Genomic DNA, 21,387 nt, shown 5'->3' with positions numbered 1-21,387 from the left:
TATTGTATATTGAATCCAGATTTAAAAGAAAAGTGACTACAAAAAAAGCATTCGAAACACCTGGGAAAATAAGGCTCATGTTGTCGCTCTCTGTGCTTGTTGAAGATGAGAGAAGAATTTGAGCTATTGGAAGTGAGAAGTGTTACATGTCTGAATGTCTTTGCAGATGGCTATGTTGACTCTGGAAGCCTAATGGAGCCCTGGCTGCAGCAGACCATGAAACATTGCTAGCACTAGGGCCATGTGGGACATCAACTTAAAAAAAGAGTTTGAGATTTTTTCAGTCTTTTGTAAGCAATCAGGCAAATAGAAGCCTGCCGTCGTACAGTGCACGGGAACTTTTTCCAGAAAGCAGGAAGCAATGCTCAGTATACTGACAGGCAAGTCAGCAGACCGACAAGAAGTCAGGACATACTTTAATAGCACCAACAGACGGTAACATTACCTGTGGCTCCTCTGAAGCCCACTTACTCTCTCCAGAGTGTGATTATTCCTGAATGCACTTTTAGTCTCCTCCAACGCTGGCAGTGAAGACCCTCAGATGCACTTATCCCCGGGTTTACTTTTCAACCCTGCATCTGCCTCAACTCTCTCTCCAAAGCTGTACCCGGAGGAAGGAGACGCACATGTTTTATTGACAGAGCTACAGGTGGTTTGAGTTGAGCTGCTGGTGGACTGGGGAGGTTTTTTCCTGTGTGGTGAGCTGTGGAGTCTTCAGAGCCAGGATGCTGCCTACTTTTGTGGCATGTTTGGTGTTTGTCCTAGTAGGCTCAGGTAAGGCTCAGGATGCCACACAGACTCTGGGGCAGAGCCAGAATCGAGGCCAGGGGCAGGATGCTTCAGCCACTCCGTGGAGGCAGGTGATTCAGTGGGAGAACAATGGACGGGTGTTTAGTTTGCTGAACAGTGGAGCTGAGTATGTCCCAGCTGGGGCAGGGGCCCAGGACAGAGGTCCCAGGGTGGTAGTGGCAGATAGTCGTCCACGCTCTTCTCGTAGACCTCAGGGAGGAAATGTCCGCAGGCAGGCTCCATCAAGAGGATCATCTGAGACTGTCCGTGGACAGGCAAGGCACCCTTTTGGTTTTGGCCAAGTGCCTGATAACTGGAGACAGACGGCAGGTGGTGCAGGTGGAGGCCAATTCCAAGGATCTTCTAGTTCTCGCTTCAGACCAGCCACAGGCTCATCATCATCGTCCTCGTCTTCATCGTCATCCTTTGGTTCATCTTCTTATAATATTCCATCCTACCAACAAAATCCATTTCCACAACAGCCTCCTTTCCAACCGGTGCCTTATGACCCTAGTTTTGTGGAAGGACCAGTCAGGAGCTATGAGCCACCTTTTCAGCCTGTAATTGGCGGAGGATATGGCGGTGGAGGATACGGAGCTGGACAAGGATACAACGGGGGAGGCTATGTTGGTGGTTTGCCTCCAGTGCTTCCAGGTTCTCCCTCTGATTTTACAGACGATAGCTATCGCTACTATCAGTCTTATGGTTACGGGCCAAATCCTGTGGTTCCAGCGCGTGCTGCCCAACCACCATTTGCAGATGGTCTGGACCACAGATACACCCACAGTCTCTTCAATGAGGACTCTGCTCCTGCTGTCCCTGCTGTTCCTGCTGTTCCTGCTGTCCCTGCTGTCCCTGCTCCAGATCGCAACCAGGGTGCACCTGTGATAGTGGACAGGACTGGTGCATCTGGTCAACCACAAGTCAGGAGCCCGCAGTACGAGCAATTCCCCCCTTATGGAAGACCCCAGCCTCCCTTTATTCAGCCCATTCCTCCAGCCAGAAATTCTCCAAACTCTGCCATTGAAAACCCCAGTGTGAATGTTGGGAGTGTGTACAGACCAGAACAAAGAGGTAAAGTAAGCTTTTGGTTTGGATTTTATGAACTTGCACCGTTTCTTCTTTAATCTCTTACTTGTTCAGGAAGTTTACTCAAAGCTTATAATGTGAAGAAAGGCTTTGACACATGTGGAGCAACAGTAGATTCAGATTTGGAACATGTTCCCTTTTGGGCATTTGTCCAAGGTATCTGCCTTTGATGCAGAAATGGAAAGCTTGCCATTAGATTTTTGTTACCACTGGGCATATGAAAATTGAAATATGCACCCCCCCCCAAGGTCAACATTCATGATCACGTTTTTCAAAAATGTTTTCATGTTCATCAGAGATCTGAGGTAATCAGAATGAAACAGCTGCTACAAATCCTACCTCTTTTTCAGTTTACAAACAAAGCAAAGTGGACACAAGATTCATCTTTTCCCACTTGTCTGGTTATTGGAACCAGGTGTTGAGCAAGCCCTGCCAGTGCACAGAGAGCTCACACAGAAACTTCTCTGTGTTTTGTGGGGAGTTCTCTGCTATATGAAAGGGCACTGGTTCACGAGGCGTGCAGTGTTTGGTAATGGTGTGGGTGACCTCATAGAGGGGCTGCTGGCAGTTGGGGGGTTGTTGGTGGGCTATGGTGGTTCTGCCTCCCATGCGTTAGGACAGGAGAGGGGAAACAAGAGGAGGGGGATACAGTACTTCACTACTCTCTGAAGGGGGAGGGAGAGCATGGAAAGTCCCCCTCTAACACATGGGGTCCATTGCTTAAGCTACAGGAAATCAAAGAATTATTTACTCAGAGCTCTGGGGGGAAGAATGAGGAATGTCAAAACGTGCAATACCTCCCCTTACAAGGGTTTTCTATAATTTGCAGGGAGGTTCTTTAAGTTTTTGAGTAACTTATCTCCCCACTATAGGAGAAGTTTATCATCCCAACAACATGAGACATGTTTCTGTGATCTCACTGCCAGAGGAAGTTTCTGGTCTGACCAGGGAGAATATGAGCACCTCCAACACGATTCTCAGGCTTTTAGTAATCCAGATTTACTATTATTTCACTAAGTAATCTTTCTCTCTGTGCAGCAGCCTCTCTGGTGTGTTGTGCATCGTCAAACTTCATTCATTAGATACTCCAGAGCTGCGAGCAATTTCTACAGCAAAAAGCCAACATGTGTGCAGATGCATAAGTGATCCCAGTAATCATTGTGATAAAGATTCAGCCTTTGGGAACTGTAGAAAGCTGACATTTTTATTCCTCAGCTTCATAGAACTGCATAAAGCTGTTACAGGAGCAGAATAACTATTATGAATTCCAAAAAATAAAATACACACATATTTATAACACAGTATATTTTTAGGCGCAATGTTGTATACCAGAGGCAGTAAAGTATAAAGGAGCAACTTGTACTTTATATCAACATGTATTTCAATGGCTTGGCTGTTCATTAAATTCCAATACATTCAGCTCTATTAATATAGCTCATATGGCCGACTATGGGCAATGCATGAAAACACAACTTGGCACAAATAGCTTGGGGCAGGGTCAACATAAGTGGACAAGCTGGCAAGCTGAATCATCAGCAATTGAAGTGTACAAATAAAAACAATGACAAAGTCTAAGGCAATAAAACTGGATTTAAAGCAGAACATTTTCCAGTCATTGCTTTCAATGTCAAACGGTTCAATAGACAAGTTTTTCTAGAAAATAAGATTTGACTCAGCCAAATCTACAAGGACAGTCAATTGTTGTACAAAACAACTGGAACTCAAGGCATACTGCATGCTCAGTTTTTGGAGCTGGTAATCAGATAGATCCTTATTTCATATGTGCAAAATGGTGAAGTGTTTGTGGATGTCTTTTCTCAACCGGCAGCAGCAAGCCTACATTTGAGGCTTAGGTTTGACCAAAAGGCGCGTGCCCGAGAAACAGTGGTCGTTGTCCTTGTCACAGCAGTCAGGTAAATTAAGGTAAGAATGCCCCCTTAAATTTGAACACACTCTCACTCTTGACAAAGGACCAGAACACCAGTTCTAACACCAATAAGAAGGTGTGCCCCTGAATTTGAACTATCTCGTTTTTTCCCATAGACTGTATAAATGATGAACGTAGTATCTGTGGTGTTACCCATCTGTTCCTGAGCGCTGTTTTGAAGCCAATCGGTTGCGGCAGCCATATTGGAAATGTGGAACTCAACCAGGCAGAGTGTAACGTAAAGAGGCGGAGTTTCAGCTTCCAAGCCAACAGCTATGTGTTCCCGTCAGGGAGTCAAGTCAGTCACGTCCTTATTTGGGCAAAAACTGGTAATCTGAATATCTTCTGAACCAACGCATTAGAAAAAAATTCACCAACCGTACAGTGTGTGCCGATAGACAGATTAGCTACGTAAGCCGTTTTTTGAACCAGGCTGTAAACATGTCTATTAATGCTGCAAATATCGTCTTTTTTGAATTGGTGTCTATGTGGTTTCCAGTGTTTCTGCAGTCAGCCTCAAGCGGATTCTCGATGAATTGCAGTTTATAACACTTCCGCATGGGCTAGTTCTATTAGAGAACACTTTTTTGGGGAGGGGGATACTGCACAGAGTCTGGCAGAAATTGTTCAGGATGGTATGCAAAGACAAACAAAAAATAGTTTGACATTTGAGTGTTACTGAAATATATTGGCATGATAACAGTTGACCATCAATAGCATAATGGTTCACAATCCTGAATATAGATTCAATGTAATAATGACAGAGTGTAGGGATTATGAAGTACCTGACAAAACACTGCCATTATTTTTCATATTAAAATGACGACAATGAATTTCAAGAAGTCCAATCTGTCAGTCCTTTGCTGTGAATAGCCCAAAGCTTAAAGCAGGAGTATCTACACAGCGACCCTGATGTCTTTTATGATGCTATATTAGATGGTATAAAACGCATGGCAAGAATTAGTTTCTTTTCTCTGTGCCCCACTTAGAGTGTAATGTGTGGCTTTGTCACATGCTGTCGAGAGCTGATCAGCTTTGCTTCTGAATACACTTTATCCCACTGAAGGAGACCCAATTTCACATTTCAAAAGATTAGGGGACAGAGAACAAAGCCTTTCCGGGGTGAGAAGGAAAAGTGGGGTTGTGAGAGCTGTTGAAAAACCTCTACATTTCACACTGGTCTTCTAGTGTTTACATGGTCGGCCTCAGGAACTTTCCCCTGTCCCATACGCCTGCCTCAGCGAGAGAGAGAGCTGTCAGATGGGATGTTTACATGATACCCCTACAGGCAAAGCATGTATATAAACCCAGAGCTCTGGGGGGACTCACCTGGACGTCATACGATGTGAAATATAAAGTAGGAAACGTCTGTCTGGTTTTCATAAATAAGCTGAAACTAAAGCCCTTTGTGTAATTTAAACATAACAGCACAGCATTTCATCATCTATTTTTCCAGTCTTCAGTTTAAGCTTGATGCAACAGAACTTAAAGGTTGTACGTCATTTTTGTGATTTAATGAAAGTTCCCAGGCTTAGAGGTCAGATGGTTTGACTTTCATTTGCTTGAACAAGCTCAGATTAAAGCATGTCTGGTCTTTTTTTGCTAACAGAGAGGGGTGATAAGACATTCAATGAGACAAGTAAGGCCTGCTTTTTTTTTGCACTTCTTCCTCTGGTTTTCTGACAGATTTGGTCAGTGGCCTACTTTAAGAACAGCAGCGGTGTGAGATCACTGTTGTTTTACCCTGGCAAGAACGTTCTACTTCACCGTGTCTCTGTCTGGCTCTCTCGCTGTCTATCTGTGCACCTTTGCCTTCCTACACCTCTTCATCTCTTGATACTCGCTTGAAGAAAGCAAAGTATGAAAAACAGAGACTGCCTTGCAACATGCACTCCTGTGATACTCCAGCTTAGATGTTTCAGAGTAAAGCCTTCTCCCCAAAAGATATGACAAGTCATGCTGCGTTTGCTGTGTTAAAGGTTTAGTTGAAGCGACACATTCATATTAAGATTAGTGTCAGGGGAGATCACATCACATCAGCCAAAAAGGCCACTCATTATTCGTGGAAATATTTAGCAAAATGACAAGATGGAGTTTGATGGACACTAATTGTATTGAACACTTGAAGTCAATGTATTGCAAGTATAGACTATGAGTCTTAGAATTGTGAGAGTTAGCACACATGTAGCCACCATGCTTCCTAACCCCAAACTCACCCTGTGTGTGGGGTTATAGTACCTCATAAAAAAAAGCCGGATAATAATCTGGAATGCACAGTAATTAGTGGCCAATGGCTCTCTAGAATGACCCAGAACTCATCTGATGGCACTGTTGCCCATCATGTCCTCCATCACCACCATCATGAACACGAGGTAATGAAAAATTGAAGATACATGTGAAAGTGTTCCTCTGTTTGTGGGATGCTCACATGCTGTGTTGGGAAGGGCTGGAATTCGGGGAGATCAAAGGGTGATGTGATACAGATTACAATCACTAAGGTTTGGATGAATAAATAAAAATCATATTAGCAGGGCTAGAATAGAGTTCAACATCTCTCCACTGATTTAATGTGACATATTTGATTACCTCTGTTTGATCGGAAATGGCTCTAATGGTTAGTAAGTAATTACTGTTTTAGTATGTGGAACAGATTTGTGAGGACATTATTGTTAATTCTCCAAAAAAAAGGTCATGTGATGTATGATAATAAATGCTAAGCAAGTTGTTGTTTGTTCCAGGTTTGCCTGACTTGGTTCCTGATCCCAACTATGTCCAAGCCTCCACATATATCCAAAGAGCCCATATGTATTCCCTCCGTTGTGCTGCTGAAGAAAAATGTCTCTCAAGGTAAATCAATTCTGCATGACCTCTTGTTCTTACATCCTTATTTTCATTTATTTTTGTCACATATCTCATTACTTTTGAGGGGTTTATTAAAATATAAAGTCCCAGTTTCAGAAACAGAAACTTCCCCCTGTATTCTCTTTTTATTATAGTGTTTTCATTTTAGTGACAAATTATTCTGTTAATTGTTTCTGCTGTATCTTTAAAACGTTGTAGCTCTGTGGTAAGCAAACAGAAGATGTGTTAGTGAGGTAAACTGCAAACAATTCACTATTCCCTATCTTAATACCACCCTCTGATAGGCTGGTGTCCTGCCCTGCTTTATTTCATACATTGACAGCAATGCAGTGCTCATGTGAATAGAAGAGGAACACTTTTGAGAGATGGATCCACCTTTGGGTAACATTAACCAGGAAGTGAACTTATCCACACTGTACTGCAGCCATGAGGAATACACCAATTCTTTGCAACAATATCCGATACTTGTGATGAAAAAAGAATGGACCCACAGCAAAACATAAATGAACTAAATCCTGCCCACCTTCAGGGATTCAGGATGTCGTTAGTTTCATTTCTCTGTGTTGTCGGATATAGCATCCCCTGAGCCCCTGGGCTGGACCCTTTGACTGCCTCTGCACTAAGGACACTATTGAAATGATGGAAGTTTGCAGTCCCCATGGCTACTCCTTTCACCCTCTTCCCATCACAAGCCCATCCATCCCTCAAATCCCTTTCATATCCTGTCTGAGTTTACTGCAATCACCGACAGATGGCCTGTTGTAATTTGTGGTACGCTCCATTGTCAACAACAGCCACAAGACGAATGGCTTAGATCCTCAGTGGTAGTGTGAACTTGAGGTTCTTTCACACAAAAAAGGAAGCTGTGCGACTGAATGTTCCCCTCCCCATGTTTAAACTGTGTATTTGGAGAGCTGGTTGTAATCTTTAGATTGAATTATTTAGTAGATATGCTCCTGCCTCCAAGCCTTTTCAGTTCTCTGCCTTTCTCTTTTCCTTGTCTTAGATATGAGAAACACATTCCTACATTCTCTTTGCAGTCTCCCTCTCTGTTCGTTGTCTTGATGTATGTGTTTGCCATTCAGCTCTGCCTATAGCCCTGAGACCACTGACTATGATGTAAGGGTCCTGCTGCGATTCCCACAGAGGGTGAAGAACAAGGGGACTGCAGACTTCATGCCTAACAGGCCGCGTCATACCTGGGAGTGGCACAGCTGTCATCAGTAAGTTCTTAACACAGCACAGATTCGACCCAAAACAGTAAGTGGATATTTACTGAATACAATGTGATAACTATGGAGCTGGTTAGGCAGCACTTAATATCTGATTTTATTCTTGGAGAGTGGTCTTATTTATGTAACTTATTACTGTTCTCAGAGGTTGGTAAACATTTTTCTCCTTAATCATGATGCAAAGTTATTGCAACATTATCAAATTAACCGATAGGTCTTTGGTTGCAAGATCAGCATATGGTGTGCTCTAAAATATGTAAAATTCCCAAACCAGCTGTGGTTAATTATAGATTTGTGAATAAAAAATGTCTAAAAATAGTATTTAATTAATGTTGTTCTGATGCAACAAGGATGAGGATGAAAACATCTTGTACAACTCTATCCTGAATCTATCAAAGCTTTAACATGCAAAATACCTGAGTGATAAAATCAAGACATCTGGGGCGCTGGTTTGGCTCAGCAGTTAAATTGCCGGCCCCATGTACAGAAGCTACAGTCTTCAAAGCAGATGGCTCTGTTACAATGCAGACACGTGGCCTTTTATTACACGCCATTCCCTACTCTTTCTTCCCAGTTTCCTGATCTATCCACAAATTAGGCAAAAAATTCTAAAATGCATTGCAGACATCTTTAAAGCTTCTGCATGGAGCTTCTAGCTGGTTATAAAACATACTGAATGAATACTGATACCTCTGAATGATCTACAAAAGCAAACAAGTTCATCAGCAAAAAAACAGATGAGTTCTTTGTGATCATTTTTAATGGATGTAACCACTGGGTAGGTGTTAGATGAAGTGAGTTAAAGAACCCTTCAGAAACAGCTTTTGTTGACATTTTGCACAGCAAAGATTCACACTGAGTGATACAATTGGCTTTTAAAAGAAATACACAGGAGATAGGAGTCACTGCTTTGTCCACAGGGGGGTACAAAATCAACTCAAACCACAAGTTCTTCACAGGAGCTTTAAATTTGCTCTCAGAATTATGGATCACAGCATCTAATAGTGGTCCTGTTCATATATGTCATTGATGGCTTAATGACTGTATTTCGAAGAAACAGACCAACATGACCCACTATTAAATATCTTGGCCTGAACTGCTGTTTTGTTTTCAGTTTTTATAACCAACTAGAAATGGAACTAGAAATGGACATCACAAATCAACACATTGACTTAAACACACCAGGCTTTGTTTCAGTGGGTAGAGTCGGTCGTCTATCAATTGGAAGGTTAGCGGTTCGATCCCAGCTCCGGCAGTCAAATGCCGAAGTGTCCTTGAGCAAGGCACTGAACCCAAATTGCTCCCGCTGTTGTCAGGTGTGTGAATGTGTATGAATGAGATTAGCTTATACTGATGGTTCCTTACATTTGCAGCCTCTACCATCAGTGTGTAAATGGTATGAATGGGTGAATGTGACGAGCAGTGTGTAAAAGCGTTTTGAGTAGTCAGACAGACTAGAAAAGCGCTATTTAAGTACAAGTCCATTTATCATTTACACCATTGAGTTCTTTGGAGATGTGTAGCTACTGACCATGTATTGTTGTTCACCTTTTCTCCAAACTAAACAGTCGACACCATTCAAAGTCTCTTCCTACAACTGTTTGCGAATGCCCCACCATCAGTAACTGATTTGCTTCCATTCACACCTTCAATCTGCTGCTAGTCTCAGCTGTCAGATTCAGTTCAGTGCCAAACTGTCCTATATAAACACTGCAAATAAGTTTAATGGTTCTGTAATGTGTTATTTACAGCAATGTGATCTCATTATGAATGATTAAAGGGCTTTGGCTTTCTATTGACAGAAGGAAGGGCTGTCAGCAGTGCTCCACAGCTCTATCAGTGAAAGAAGTGATTCAGTTTGACAACTTGTTAATATTGATTAGTTTGTACATGCACTGGACACTTCTAGTTGAGACCTTTACTACACACATCATCTCAGCATTGGGAGTTGAGTGTTAACACCAGCTGAATAAACCCCAGTTGGCTTCATTATATCTGTACGGACACCAGAAAAAGGAAACACTTGAGTGATAAATAATTTTGGATGTAACTCTGGGTTACACAATTTATGGGCAGTTGCTTCATCTCTGGTGATTGCCCATCCCACCAGTATGGCCTTGGCATTACCATTTCAGATGCTTGGCTTCATGGTGGGTAAGTCATAGAAGTTTGCTGTAAAGATATTGACTCAAGCAAGACTTTCCCTTCAGCTAGAGCTTACATTGTGGTGTAATACTACCGGGATGTCTTTCATTACATTGTAGGACACCTATAGTACAATCTAACTGTACTACAGGTGACCATTTCAGCCTGTGTGAAGCCACTGAGTAGAGCAATCTAGTAGTTATATTTGAAAATTATTAAAGCTACTAGTTATCTGCATACCTAACTTTACTGAAATTTATCTTACGCACTGCAGGAAACATAGAACTGAGTCCATGGTCAATGACTGGCCGCCAACATCTTTTGACCTAAGATTAATTGTTGCAGTGCCCTATAAGATCTTTATTGGGCCCTACTTTGAACTATAATGTCTCTAGGTTTAGAGTATGATGTTTTTAGCTGGTAGTTTTCTTTTTGTGTCTTCCTCATGGACAGACTTGCGTTCCTTTAACAGGCCAGTCATGGTTCAGACTGATCATCTCTTGGGGACTGCTGATGAGGTGATTTTTGCAGTATCTCCATTGTTTTATAACACTACATTCCATGTAGACCTACTTTTACCTCAGTTACAGCAAGTCCGCCCACTGACATCAGTGCCAAGCTCTGCTTTGCTGCCCTCATCTTGGAGGAATGTTGACTGGCCGTTAGAAGATTGGCAGTGTTGTTGCTGTCTGACATCAGTCTGCATTTACACTGTGGTTCCCAGGAGGCACAAAGCCAAGGCAATCATTCCACCGACTCTGTGATCAGAATGACAAATCAATCCATTTTTCTTGTCAATCTGACACCAGATAACAGGGCTGCTAAAGTATGATGGCGTGGATATGGGTTACTGGGACATGGTGTTTGTTAACAAAGAAATCTCTTAGGGGGAAGAAAATCTTTTACCCAGATTCCCACCATAAACTTTTCCTGCCCTACATTCTCGTTGGATAAGCTCTGAAGTTGATGGTCGTGCTCTTCACTACAGTCACCCCTATCGTTCTCACTGGAGTATTAGAAGGGAAGGGAACTGCATTCTCTGGAATATCTCTGCAACACAAACTGATTTTTTTTACATTTTTCACACAAATGAGGACACAGATTTCCGTGTGGAACCTCTCTTAATGCCAGTCAGTTCAGAAGACAAACGGAAGTGATTAAAACACTCTTTATGTGGAAGCTTTTCAACTGGCACTTTGTTTTACTCACTTATAGTCGAGCTTTATTAATGTAACCTTTGTGGTCAAAGATCATGGCTGCTATTTATGCATGTGCTTGAGCATTTGTCTTCATATCCTGGTTGCACTTTGTTGAAGGTAAATGTCAGGACACCCCTAAATAGTTCTCTAAGATCTTACTGCACTGCTTCAGCTTTTACAGCCCAGGCTGTGATTTAAGAGATCCTCAAAGACTTATTTGTTGCTGCACAAGTGGAAAATAACATAAGACTAGGAAGAGGGATTGGAATGTGTTGTATATTACGTATACAAGTTATTCTTGTAATATCCTCTATGTGTCCTTCCAACATTACATTCTCTGTAGGTGACACAGTCAGTTAGCGGATCCAGGAATCCAAGGAGGCAGGGGACCCTTACAGGCACTCTTAAATCTTTTTTCCCTGCTTCCCGCACTTACTTTCAGTTTTACACACATACACACCCACATAGACACACATACTGTAGATAATCATCTCAAGACAGCCACAAAATGAATGCCAGTCTCAGGAACACAAACAAAGACTGTGTTTCAACCCTTCAACAAGCCCTCGGCTCCCCTCCCTGGTTTCTACACACACGACTGTAAACACTTTCAAGTGTTGCACAAGCGCCCATTAACATGTGCATCTGCATGTGAGCAGAGACAGTGTTTTTGCCCACAGGCATAATAACGGTATTGTTGGGTCTCAGGTAAAACCGACTGCTTTTAACCTGAGAGGAGCTCATAATTGATTGCCTCTCAAATGGAAAGAATGAGTCTCTGGATGGTCACTTGCTCCGTCAGTGGAAAGTACCCACTTTTCCTTCCAAGTCATCCCTCAATCTTTAATGACTGTTCCAGTAAAAGCTGCAGCAATGTTGAAACAGGGGCTATGAAGTAAGGCTAAAGGGCAATATTTATATAGTGTGTCTTTGTCTGACTGTAAGAGATCCAGTGCTTACCTCACCTGCTGCAACAATTTAAGTCAACACAGTTTAAGTGGCAATTTAAGAGTCAGAAGTTAAGAGCCTTAAGAGAGCAGGCCGACAATTCTCCTTACTGCGTAATGTTTTTGTATCTTTTATGTGTTTTGTGTTGAGAAGATTCAGATAAACAGGGGAATCGAACCTTTATTTTGATATGTACTAATGCTGTGTAAATGTACCTCAATGAGGGTATTTGCAAGCCTGTGACTTACTTTGTTGGTATAATTGAGATGGTCTGGGTTTCTTTCACTGGCTAATATCACTGGTTGGTTAATATGGACAGCATGTATCAACCTCCTCCCATTGTGAGATATAAAGCCACAAGATCCTTTATTGCTAGGCTGCTGCATTAGGTTGAAAAGTATTAAACTGTATGAGCCGAATATATTTAAAATGACATTAACAGGGAACATTTTGCACAGTGTGAAAACTTTGCTATCTTTATTGAACAAACCATGACGTTTGCTGATTACATACTATACCCATGCATGTTAGATGATGTCATGTCCTAAAACCTTAGACTGATGTCCAATGTGCATGATGTCATTCCAAAACTAGGTTGCTTAAAAAAAAGAAAAGAGTGTTAGCACTCTTTATGTAAGTAAGTAAGTAAGTAAGTAAGTAAGTAAGTAAGTAAGTAAGTAAGTAAGTAAGTAAGTAAGTAAGTAAGTAAGTAAGTAAGTAAGTAAGTAAGTAAGTAAGTAAGTAAGTAAGTAAGTAAGTAAGTAAGTAAGTAAGTAAGTAAGTAAGTAAGTAAGTAAGTAAGTAAGTAAGTAAGTAAGTAAGTAAGTAAGTAAGTAGGTAAGTAAGTAAGTAAGTAAGTAAGTAAGTGAATAAGTAAATAAGTAAATAAGTAAGTAAATAAGTAAGTAAGTATCAGAATCAGAATCAGAATCAGCTTTATTCGCCAAGTATGCTTGAACACACAAGGAATTTGACTTTAGTAAACTGTGCTCTCTTTGTACAAGGCATAAGAATAGGAATAAGAATAAGAACTACAATAAAAAAAAAATATATATATAATAACAATAACCTTAGCTATAGATACAAAGAAACAACAAATAGTAATATGACTAATATGTACAGGCTAAAATAATATGATAAGTAAGTAAGTAAGTAAGTAATTAGTACATTTTATTTAGTATAGCACCTTTCATAGAATAAAATCACAAAGTGCTTCACAGAAAAAATATTCAATTTAAAATGAAATCATAAAACATTAAAAGAAACAGACAATAGCATAATTAAAACATTAGTTTCCACATTCCACATTTCCACAATGTTGGTGCCAACACTTCAAAAGCACGGTCACCTTTTGTCCTTAGACGAGCTCGAGGGACAACCAGCAAGCCCTGGTCAGAAGACCTGAGTGACCTACTGGTGAGGTAGGGGTGTAGCAGGTTGGCGATATATTCAGGAGCCTGACCATACAGAGCTCTATATACAAAAACAAAAACCTTAAAATGAATCCTAAATTTAACTGGAAGCCAATGTAGGGAAGATAGAATCGGAGTGATGTGGGTTGTCTGGCTGGACTTGGTCACCAGCCTTGCAGCAGCGTTCTGGACTAATTGAAGACGTTGGAGGGACAATTTACTGAGGCAGGTGAAAAGTGAATTACAATAGTCCAGTCGGGATGAAGCAAAAGTATGAATGATCATTTCCAGTTCAGGATGTGACACAACATGTGAAATAGAAAAGCATATTCTCTGTCGTAGTTTGACTGCTCTTTGAAACAGTGGTTCCCAACCAGGGGCTGTGAGACAATGATGTTGGAGTCACAATATTCCTTAAAAACATTTATTTAAATCAGAATGATCTAAAATTACCTATTTTATCCATTGTTGTTAAAACATACAGTATAGAAAAAATGTGTAGCTAAATTTGAGATAAAACCATGTAAATAAAAAAACATCATACATTTTCTTTTTTGCTTTGTTGCCACATGACCCCTGAGAATTATGAAGGTATATGTAGGTTTTTAGATTAGCCTAATATTTCTTACATGCGGCTCTAAGCAACATCAAACCACTTCAGAACAATGGGAGGTCTCCAGTCTCTTGCAATGTTATTTGGGGGGTCATGCACTCAAAAAAATCGGAGTTAGTTTTCAACACACACAAGAAAGTTTTGAGAGAGCAATATTTGTTCTTTTTTTCCCTTTTGTGTTGTCCTTTGTTTTAGATTTGTATTGTACATATTTGTAATTATTTCATAAAATGAGGCAATTGAACAGTTAACTGCTAATCAAATGAAAAGGTCAAACAAAACAGAAAAAAAGCATCAACATAGTAGAGCGTGGGGTACAGCTCGGGTACATTTTTGCTGTTAAATTGTTTTCAGTGCTGTGTATAAAAACATCAAATTAATAGAGCAGATATAGAGCTTTATCCATTAACATCTAATTATGTTGTCGCTCTACTCAGTGAATGTACAAAAGGAAAAGCATCTCGGGTCACTTTGACATTTGGGAGAGGTCCAAGCCAAATACATGTCGCAGTTTACTCTGCTGATGATTTCAAATGGACCAGCTCATTGATGGAGTCGCTCACTGAGAGTCATTGGGTTCATATTCAGGTTCAGTTTGTGATGATCAGTGGCCACGGGCACCCAGGCTTTCATAAGCTGCTAAAGCTGTGCAAACAAACACACTGCAACAAACTGCAACAAGCACACACACAATGTGATACAAACACAGCTCACACACACGCACACGCACACACTTACACTGAACACAACCACATGTACCCATTCACACATAAACAAGCACAAACCTGCACACAAAGTTATACACACACACACACCTCTGATCTTGCAGACTGATACAAGCTAATTAACAACTCTCATACATCATTAGGGTGTTAATGTTGTGCTACAGCACTACTTCACTGTGGCCATTAATTGGTGTCCATTGTCCTTTGATATTTTACAACGTGTTCAGTCAAGGTGCAACATCACTTACAAAGATGTGAACCGAAGAGGTCAAGAGGGTTAAATACACAATGCAATAAATTCACTGTTTGTGTTTTAAGTTGTGCTTCAGCTTTCTATTCCAAACCAAATGACTGTGCCGTTTTAATAGCAGCTTGACAAACTCAATAAACTCACAATGACTCATAATGAAATACAGTTTCCTAGACACACAATGTGTAACAGATACCACTGGAAATCATTCAAACTATTTGACTACATTTGCGATGTTTTCTAAACACAGTCTCCCTCTTGTTCTCACAGACACTACCACAGTATGGATGAGTTCAGCCATTACGATCTAATAGAAGTCAGCACTGGGCGTAAAGTTGCAGAGGGACACAAGGCCAGCTTCTGTTTGGAGGACACTACATGTGACTTTGGACACTTGAAGCGCTACGCCTGCACGGCTCATACTCAGGTAACAAAAAAAGAAAAGATGAAAATTATTATAAAATGAAGATTTCTCTCGTGTTTGATGATCATTACAATATTATTGGTGCATCATCACCCCTTTGTATGCAGCACTAGGCTAATAATCATACACTAAGCTTATTGTTTAATCATTTACCTGCACAAAGTCACTCAATACTGTAGCATCTATTGATCTGGAGAACATTTTGAATTAAATCTCCCAATAACAACTCTGTTATTTGAATGCCTGATAATCTGAAACAGAAATACTACTTTAGTCAGATGTAAGCCATGTTTCCTGTTTATAGTCAAACTAACAGCTGGATTTCATTCATATTTCTGCTAATGTTCATCTGTTTTTGACTGTGATTAGTTTTCCTTGTGAGCATATCTTCTCTCATCTGCTTCTCCAGGGTCTGAGCCCAGGCTGCTACGATACATACAATGCTGATATTGACTGCCAGTGGATCGATATCACAGACATCCAGCCTGGAAACTACATACTAAAGGTGAGAGTCTAGTGAGAATATGGTGTGCACAGACATGGCCAGTTTGTTGACAGGACAGGATTCACATATCAGGAAAGTACAGGGAGGTGAAGGTCATCAAAACAAATTGATCTGGGTTATGAAATAGTTATTTAGTTATTGAAGTTTCAGGTTTCTGGAGTTACTTTGAGTTACTTTAAGGTCCCAGTGCTTCATGGCTATGTGGTTTCACACCGACTTTTTACATTTTTCACGCACATGTTATAGTTTTTGTGTAATTAAATTAAGTTTTTTGAAGCATTATATGGCCCAATAGCTGTTTGTTTTGCTCCATGCTGAATAATCTCTGTTTCTCGTCTCTCAGCTCCAGGTGAATCCTAAGTTCTTGGTGCTGGAATCAGACTTCACCAACAACGTGGTCAGGTGTAATATCCACTACACAGGACGCTTTGTTACAACAACGAACTGCAAGATAGCACAGTAAGTAATACTGAGTGTACAAGCGTTTACACATGACACAGTTAAAATTGATTATTAATAGTGTACTGAGGTGGTGATAAGTTTATTTGTAATGCTCTTTAAATGTGATGCCGGAAAATCTTCACATGTTGTTCTTTTTATTTCCTAGAAAATTAAAAGCCAACTGTAAATCATTTCCCACTGAGTTACTCTGAACCACATGACAGGGTGGCAGCTTAGTGTGGTTTTACGAAGAGCCTTGCTGTGTTTTGAATTACTTAGAGGACTTAATGGGTTCCTGGCTCAAATATTTGATGATATAATGAATGAGGTTCTCATTCTCCAGTTAAGATTAATAGCCTCTGAAACTTTGATATTTTCCCTCAAAGGGAGATCTCAGGGTGTTGAACTTTTAAATAGCTCTATTAGGAAGTGTATCATTGCACTCAGAACTGCCATCATATCCTCTTTAGAGGACTTTATATAGTGAGTGGATATACATGAGCAAAGCATCATTAGGTTCAAGTGCTCTGGCTGGTCTCTCTTAGTTTCAGTTGTACAGAGAAACACACACCAACGATATGTTTAACAAATCGTTTCCACACCCTTTAAAGGCTGGATTTAACGGTTACCAGTACTAATAAAATATATTAGATTAGCACCACATATGGTTACATTTAACAGACTATTTACACCCATTATGGCACTAAGGCTTAACATTTGATGTTAGTCATCTGACAAATAACAAACTATAAAAAATGATTATTTTGATAGCTTGAAAATACTGTTGAGTTAAAAAAAAATACCACACACAGGACTCGGATTAACTATCTCTGTGCTGCAATCAAAGAATAATACTGAAACACTGAAAAGAAAGCCAAAGACATATACAAAGCTAGCAACAAATCTCTGGAGCACGCTTGTAACCTCAGCTGGCTATGATGACGGTCAACATCAAGAAATAATAAGCTGCTTTTATTCTTCTTTGACTTCTGCCTGAAATCATGATCATTTTCCTTTAGAAATGACTTTCAAGAGTAAATCTGCCATGTGTGCAAGAATATACAGGGGTCAGGGCTTAGGAAACACTCGGTCACAGTCAAATAATCCCCGTAAACAAATCTGTGCAGGTGAATTGAAAGTCTTTGTTGAAGGGTAAGTTTTTTGATTTTGGAAGTGTTATTTTTCAGTTTGTAGTTTGCAGTGTTAAACAACCAAGAAACCATAACTTGCAATTGGAATTTATTACATTTAACATTACTTCTAATATGGTTGCAGATAACTATGAAATTGTAGCTGTTGTCCCTCACCTCCATGTTCAAATCTTCAGTTAAATTTTGGACAATCAATAATATTCAGCCAAAAGAAGAGTAAGTCATCACATCCAATGTCAGTTATCGTGACGCCCACTGGTGGCTGCACAAAAGTATGAAAATATTGGCTAAATTTTGTATTCAGCCAAACTCATTGTCAATTGGTTTATGTAATCGCAAAATGTTGTCAACCTGGGGCACCATTGGTCTAGCAGCTCAAGCATGCCTTATGTACAGAAACTATAGTCCTTGTTGCAGCAGTCGCTGGTTCGACTCCCGGCCACGACCCTTTGCTGCATTTCTTCTCATGCCCCACACTCTACTCCCCACATTTCCTGTCTCTCTTCTGTTGACCTATCGAATAAAGGTAAAAAGGCCCCAAAATATAGCTTGAAAAACAATATATATGTCGACCAAAATCAAAGAACACTGTGAACAGCAAAGTGTTATGGAACAGATACAACACATATCTTAACATTAAGCATCCTTCCTCATTCATTTTGAACAATATCTCTCTTTGCATTGAAGTTTCATTTTACAAAATGACTTTTGTTGTCTGTTAATTTTGCAGGTCTTGATCAGACACTGGAAGGCTGCCACGCTACAGTGACCCTGATTGCTATTCCATTGAAATGTGAATGGAAGCTGTTTCTTGTTAGCTCATTGTCAGTGTTGTTTGTTTTTTACTATTTTGTGCTGTCTCGGTTCGCTGGGCCAACAAGGGTTCAACTGGCACTGAAGAAAAAGTGGGGTTTAAAGCCGACACTCACACTCTCACACATAATATATGTTGCACATTGATATCCAAACCATGTTACATTGTCTTGTTGACTACGTTTCTCTCATTCTAACTCCACCTGTCTGGTTAGGTTACTGTTAACACATGTCATTGACTTTTCAAGATGTTTACTGTATCTTCCCAAAAAGCAAAAAAGGCCATGCACACACTTGGCAGAGTGGCTCCGCTTGAATCATAAATAAAGCGTGAAATGTTGGCGTTGTGTTGAAATGACTCGTTTCAGACAAGTCAGGGTTCAGCTGCAATCCAACAACTAAAATTAAGGGACAAGGCCTTCCCAGGTGCATTCATCCACACACAGATGCCCAGTGACTCAGAAGAACCAAAATGTGTTACTTTTAGTTTAGTTTTTCTTCACTGCCTCAGCAGGTCAGGCTGGGTTGCTGTGGTTCTCTGGGCACATCTTGTTTATTGTTGTGTTAAATGCAAAAATAAAAGAAGACAACAGGTCATATTTTCATTTTTTCAACTGCAACAAATTATTAAAGCAACGAAGGGACAGGATGACTGAGTGCTATACTTTTCTAAATCCTGCCATATTTGTGATATTTCTCATTTTGCCCCCTTTTGTATTTTGGTAAATCTTACACAGGAAGCAGAACTAGATGTAGTGGTGCTTTCCTGAAACAAGACTCACAATAAGCTGTATGTTTACATTTTCCCTGGGCCTTTTATTTGTTTTGTTTGTTTTTGACTACAACACTGGTCACATGGTACATCCAAACCTTTGAAGAATGTATATACGCATATTCCACTGATGCATGATTTTAAAGATGATTATTTTGTTGTAACTGATTGTATTTTTTTTTTATCCAGTTGACTGTTACTGTAATTTGTGAAGCTCAATGAACATAGATATAAATATACAGCATATATTTACTTGAATTCAAACGATAATCTGGAATCAAAACAGAGTGTGTTGAGAGAGAAAAACAAAGTTAGAATTAAAATGCAGAGTTTAAGAAAGCAGTCTTTACCTACCTCTCCAACAAGCTGTAGTTTCCGGTTAGCTGTTTGGTTTCTGGTGCAGGGGTTCATTGTGGACTCTGTAATAGCACACATCTAAAACACACAAATCTAAATGAGTTAAAAAAGCACAGGATGCAGGATGCAAACAGTTCTAACATGATTACATCATTGAGAGCTGCTGACACCTAGTGTTACCAGTCTTACTACTGTGTATCACTCTTTACATCAAACACCCCATGAGGACATACATGATCAGTGTATTTGTTTTAAGAGAAACCAAACATAGCTCACTGTGACTGGAAATCCTTGATTTTTTAAATCTCTGCAATACTGAAAACTAATCTAATGCCCCAAACTGTCATGGTGTAACATTTGCAGGCACCCTTGTCAAATAATACGAGTTTGACTGACAAAACTAGGCGCCAAAAATATTATACTTCATATAGTTACGCAACAGCTGCCCCATATTTTCTCAGCTAGAGAATATTTAGCTTTCATCAGATAAGTGACCTTTTATGAAGATAATAATAACATAAAATTAGAATCTGTTACACTGAATCACATGCATACAGAGTATCTCTGTGCATGTGGAGCCACTTTAAATCACACAGTTGCAGGACTGGCAGAACCTTTTACAAATAGTTTAAGCTAATTAATGTAGAGATAATTACTCAGTGTTAAACCGCTACTACAGGAAAATACCAACCCTTTAGAGTAAAACAAAATGGGAGTTATGTACCTGAAGGGCTTACCTGAGGGATTTTACCTTTAATATTGTTTGATGCAAATGCTGATGTTGAACGTTTTTGCTGTACAATAATCTGGTTTCTATGTATTAATCAAACAATGACAGCGCATCAGTTTTTTACTGTACAATTTTATTTTTGTATCTCTGCTTTAATGCAAGAGTCAGTTTAATTTTTTACATATTGCTTTTAACAAAAAGGCCTAGTCTTTGCCCATAACTTGAGGGTCCCATATATCACTGTACTGTTCTTTAAATTGATTAGTATTTTATTTTTTACTTTGGTTGCTCATTGGTGGCTGTACAGTTTCAGAAAGAAACATTGTGATTCTGACGTTCGGGGGAACAGCAGCACAAGAGTAGGTGACACTTATACAGCATCTTTGACGTGTGCTGATGAAATTTGTATTTTCTAACAGTGAACACCTGTCAAAAATGTCATATACAATAAATACATTTACACCTCTGCTGTGTGCTCAGAATGGAATATGCATGCTCTGCACCACCACTGTTGATAGCTGTGCTTCATATGAGCCCAATCTGCAGGTTTACACAGAATACGGATCAGCAGATTCAAAGGAAATGCTGTGTGACAGGTGTGACAAGTTACTGGATTCATCCCCTTCATAAAAGATTAGGTGTGATGTGTTTAATGCATTTAGGTATTTTCCATGGTACTATTTGTTACTTTGTTATGCATGAATTGGGCAAGCATGGAAATATGACCTTTGCAAATAGAGAAAACACTGATACATACAAGATGCCTGCAAACACAGAACAGAGAATAAAACATCTGTGTGCTACTGCTGTGCATAAATAAATCAGTCACACGAGTTTCTACGTTGTAGTGGGTTCCACAATCTGACACCTTCATATCTCTGTAGACATCCTAAAAAAAAAAGTGATTGGGTCATATTTTCATCATTGTCACCAACTGTCACCAAGCGGCGCCCATTCGCTTGTCAGATGTGTTATATTGACAGTGGAAATTTGACACGCCATT

The 21,387-nt window shown here is 40.0% G+C and overlaps 1 protein-coding gene across 1 annotated transcript; it reads left to right on the top strand.

Annotated features, from left to right (window-relative positions):
* Positions 1-316: 316 nt before the first annotated feature.
* Positions 317-20,853, top strand: loxl1 (lysyl oxidase-like 1). Its single transcript, XM_034680581.1, has 7 exons — positions 317-1,863; positions 6,544-6,652; positions 7,753-7,890; positions 15,462-15,618; positions 16,025-16,120; positions 16,464-16,579; positions 18,443-20,853. The coding sequence occupies exons 1-7, from the start codon at positions 726-728 to the stop codon at positions 18,447-18,449; spliced, it is 1,761 nt and encodes a 586-aa protein (XP_034536472.1). The 5' UTR covers positions 317-725; the 3' UTR covers positions 18,450-20,853.
* The last annotated feature ends 534 nt before the right edge of the window (positions 20,854-21,387 follow it).

This window comes from Notolabrus celidotus, chromosome 3, assembly GCF_009762535.1.
Source record: "Notolabrus celidotus isolate fNotCel1 chromosome 3, fNotCel1.pri, whole genome shotgun sequence".
NCBI lineage: Eukaryota > Metazoa > Chordata > Actinopteri > Labriformes > Labridae > Notolabrus > Notolabrus celidotus.
This window is presented reverse-complemented; position numbering and strand designations above follow the sequence as displayed.

What these genes read in the sequence shown, in the direction of transcription:
- loxl1 (XM_034680581.1), top strand. Translation starts at nt 726, where the DNA reads ATGCTGCCTACTTTTGTGGCATGTTTGGTGTTTGTCCTAGTAGGCTCA. An exon ending in GTACAGACCAGAACAAAGAG is followed by an intron (nt 1,864 to 6,543) that starts GTAAAGTAAGCT and finishes TGTTTGTTCCAG; the next exon opens with GTTTGCCTGACTTGGTTCCT. An exon ending in GAAGAAAAATGTCTCTCAAG is followed by an intron (nt 6,653 to 7,752) that starts GTAAATCAATTC and finishes TTTGCCATTCAG; the next exon opens with CTCTGCCTATAGCCCTGAGA.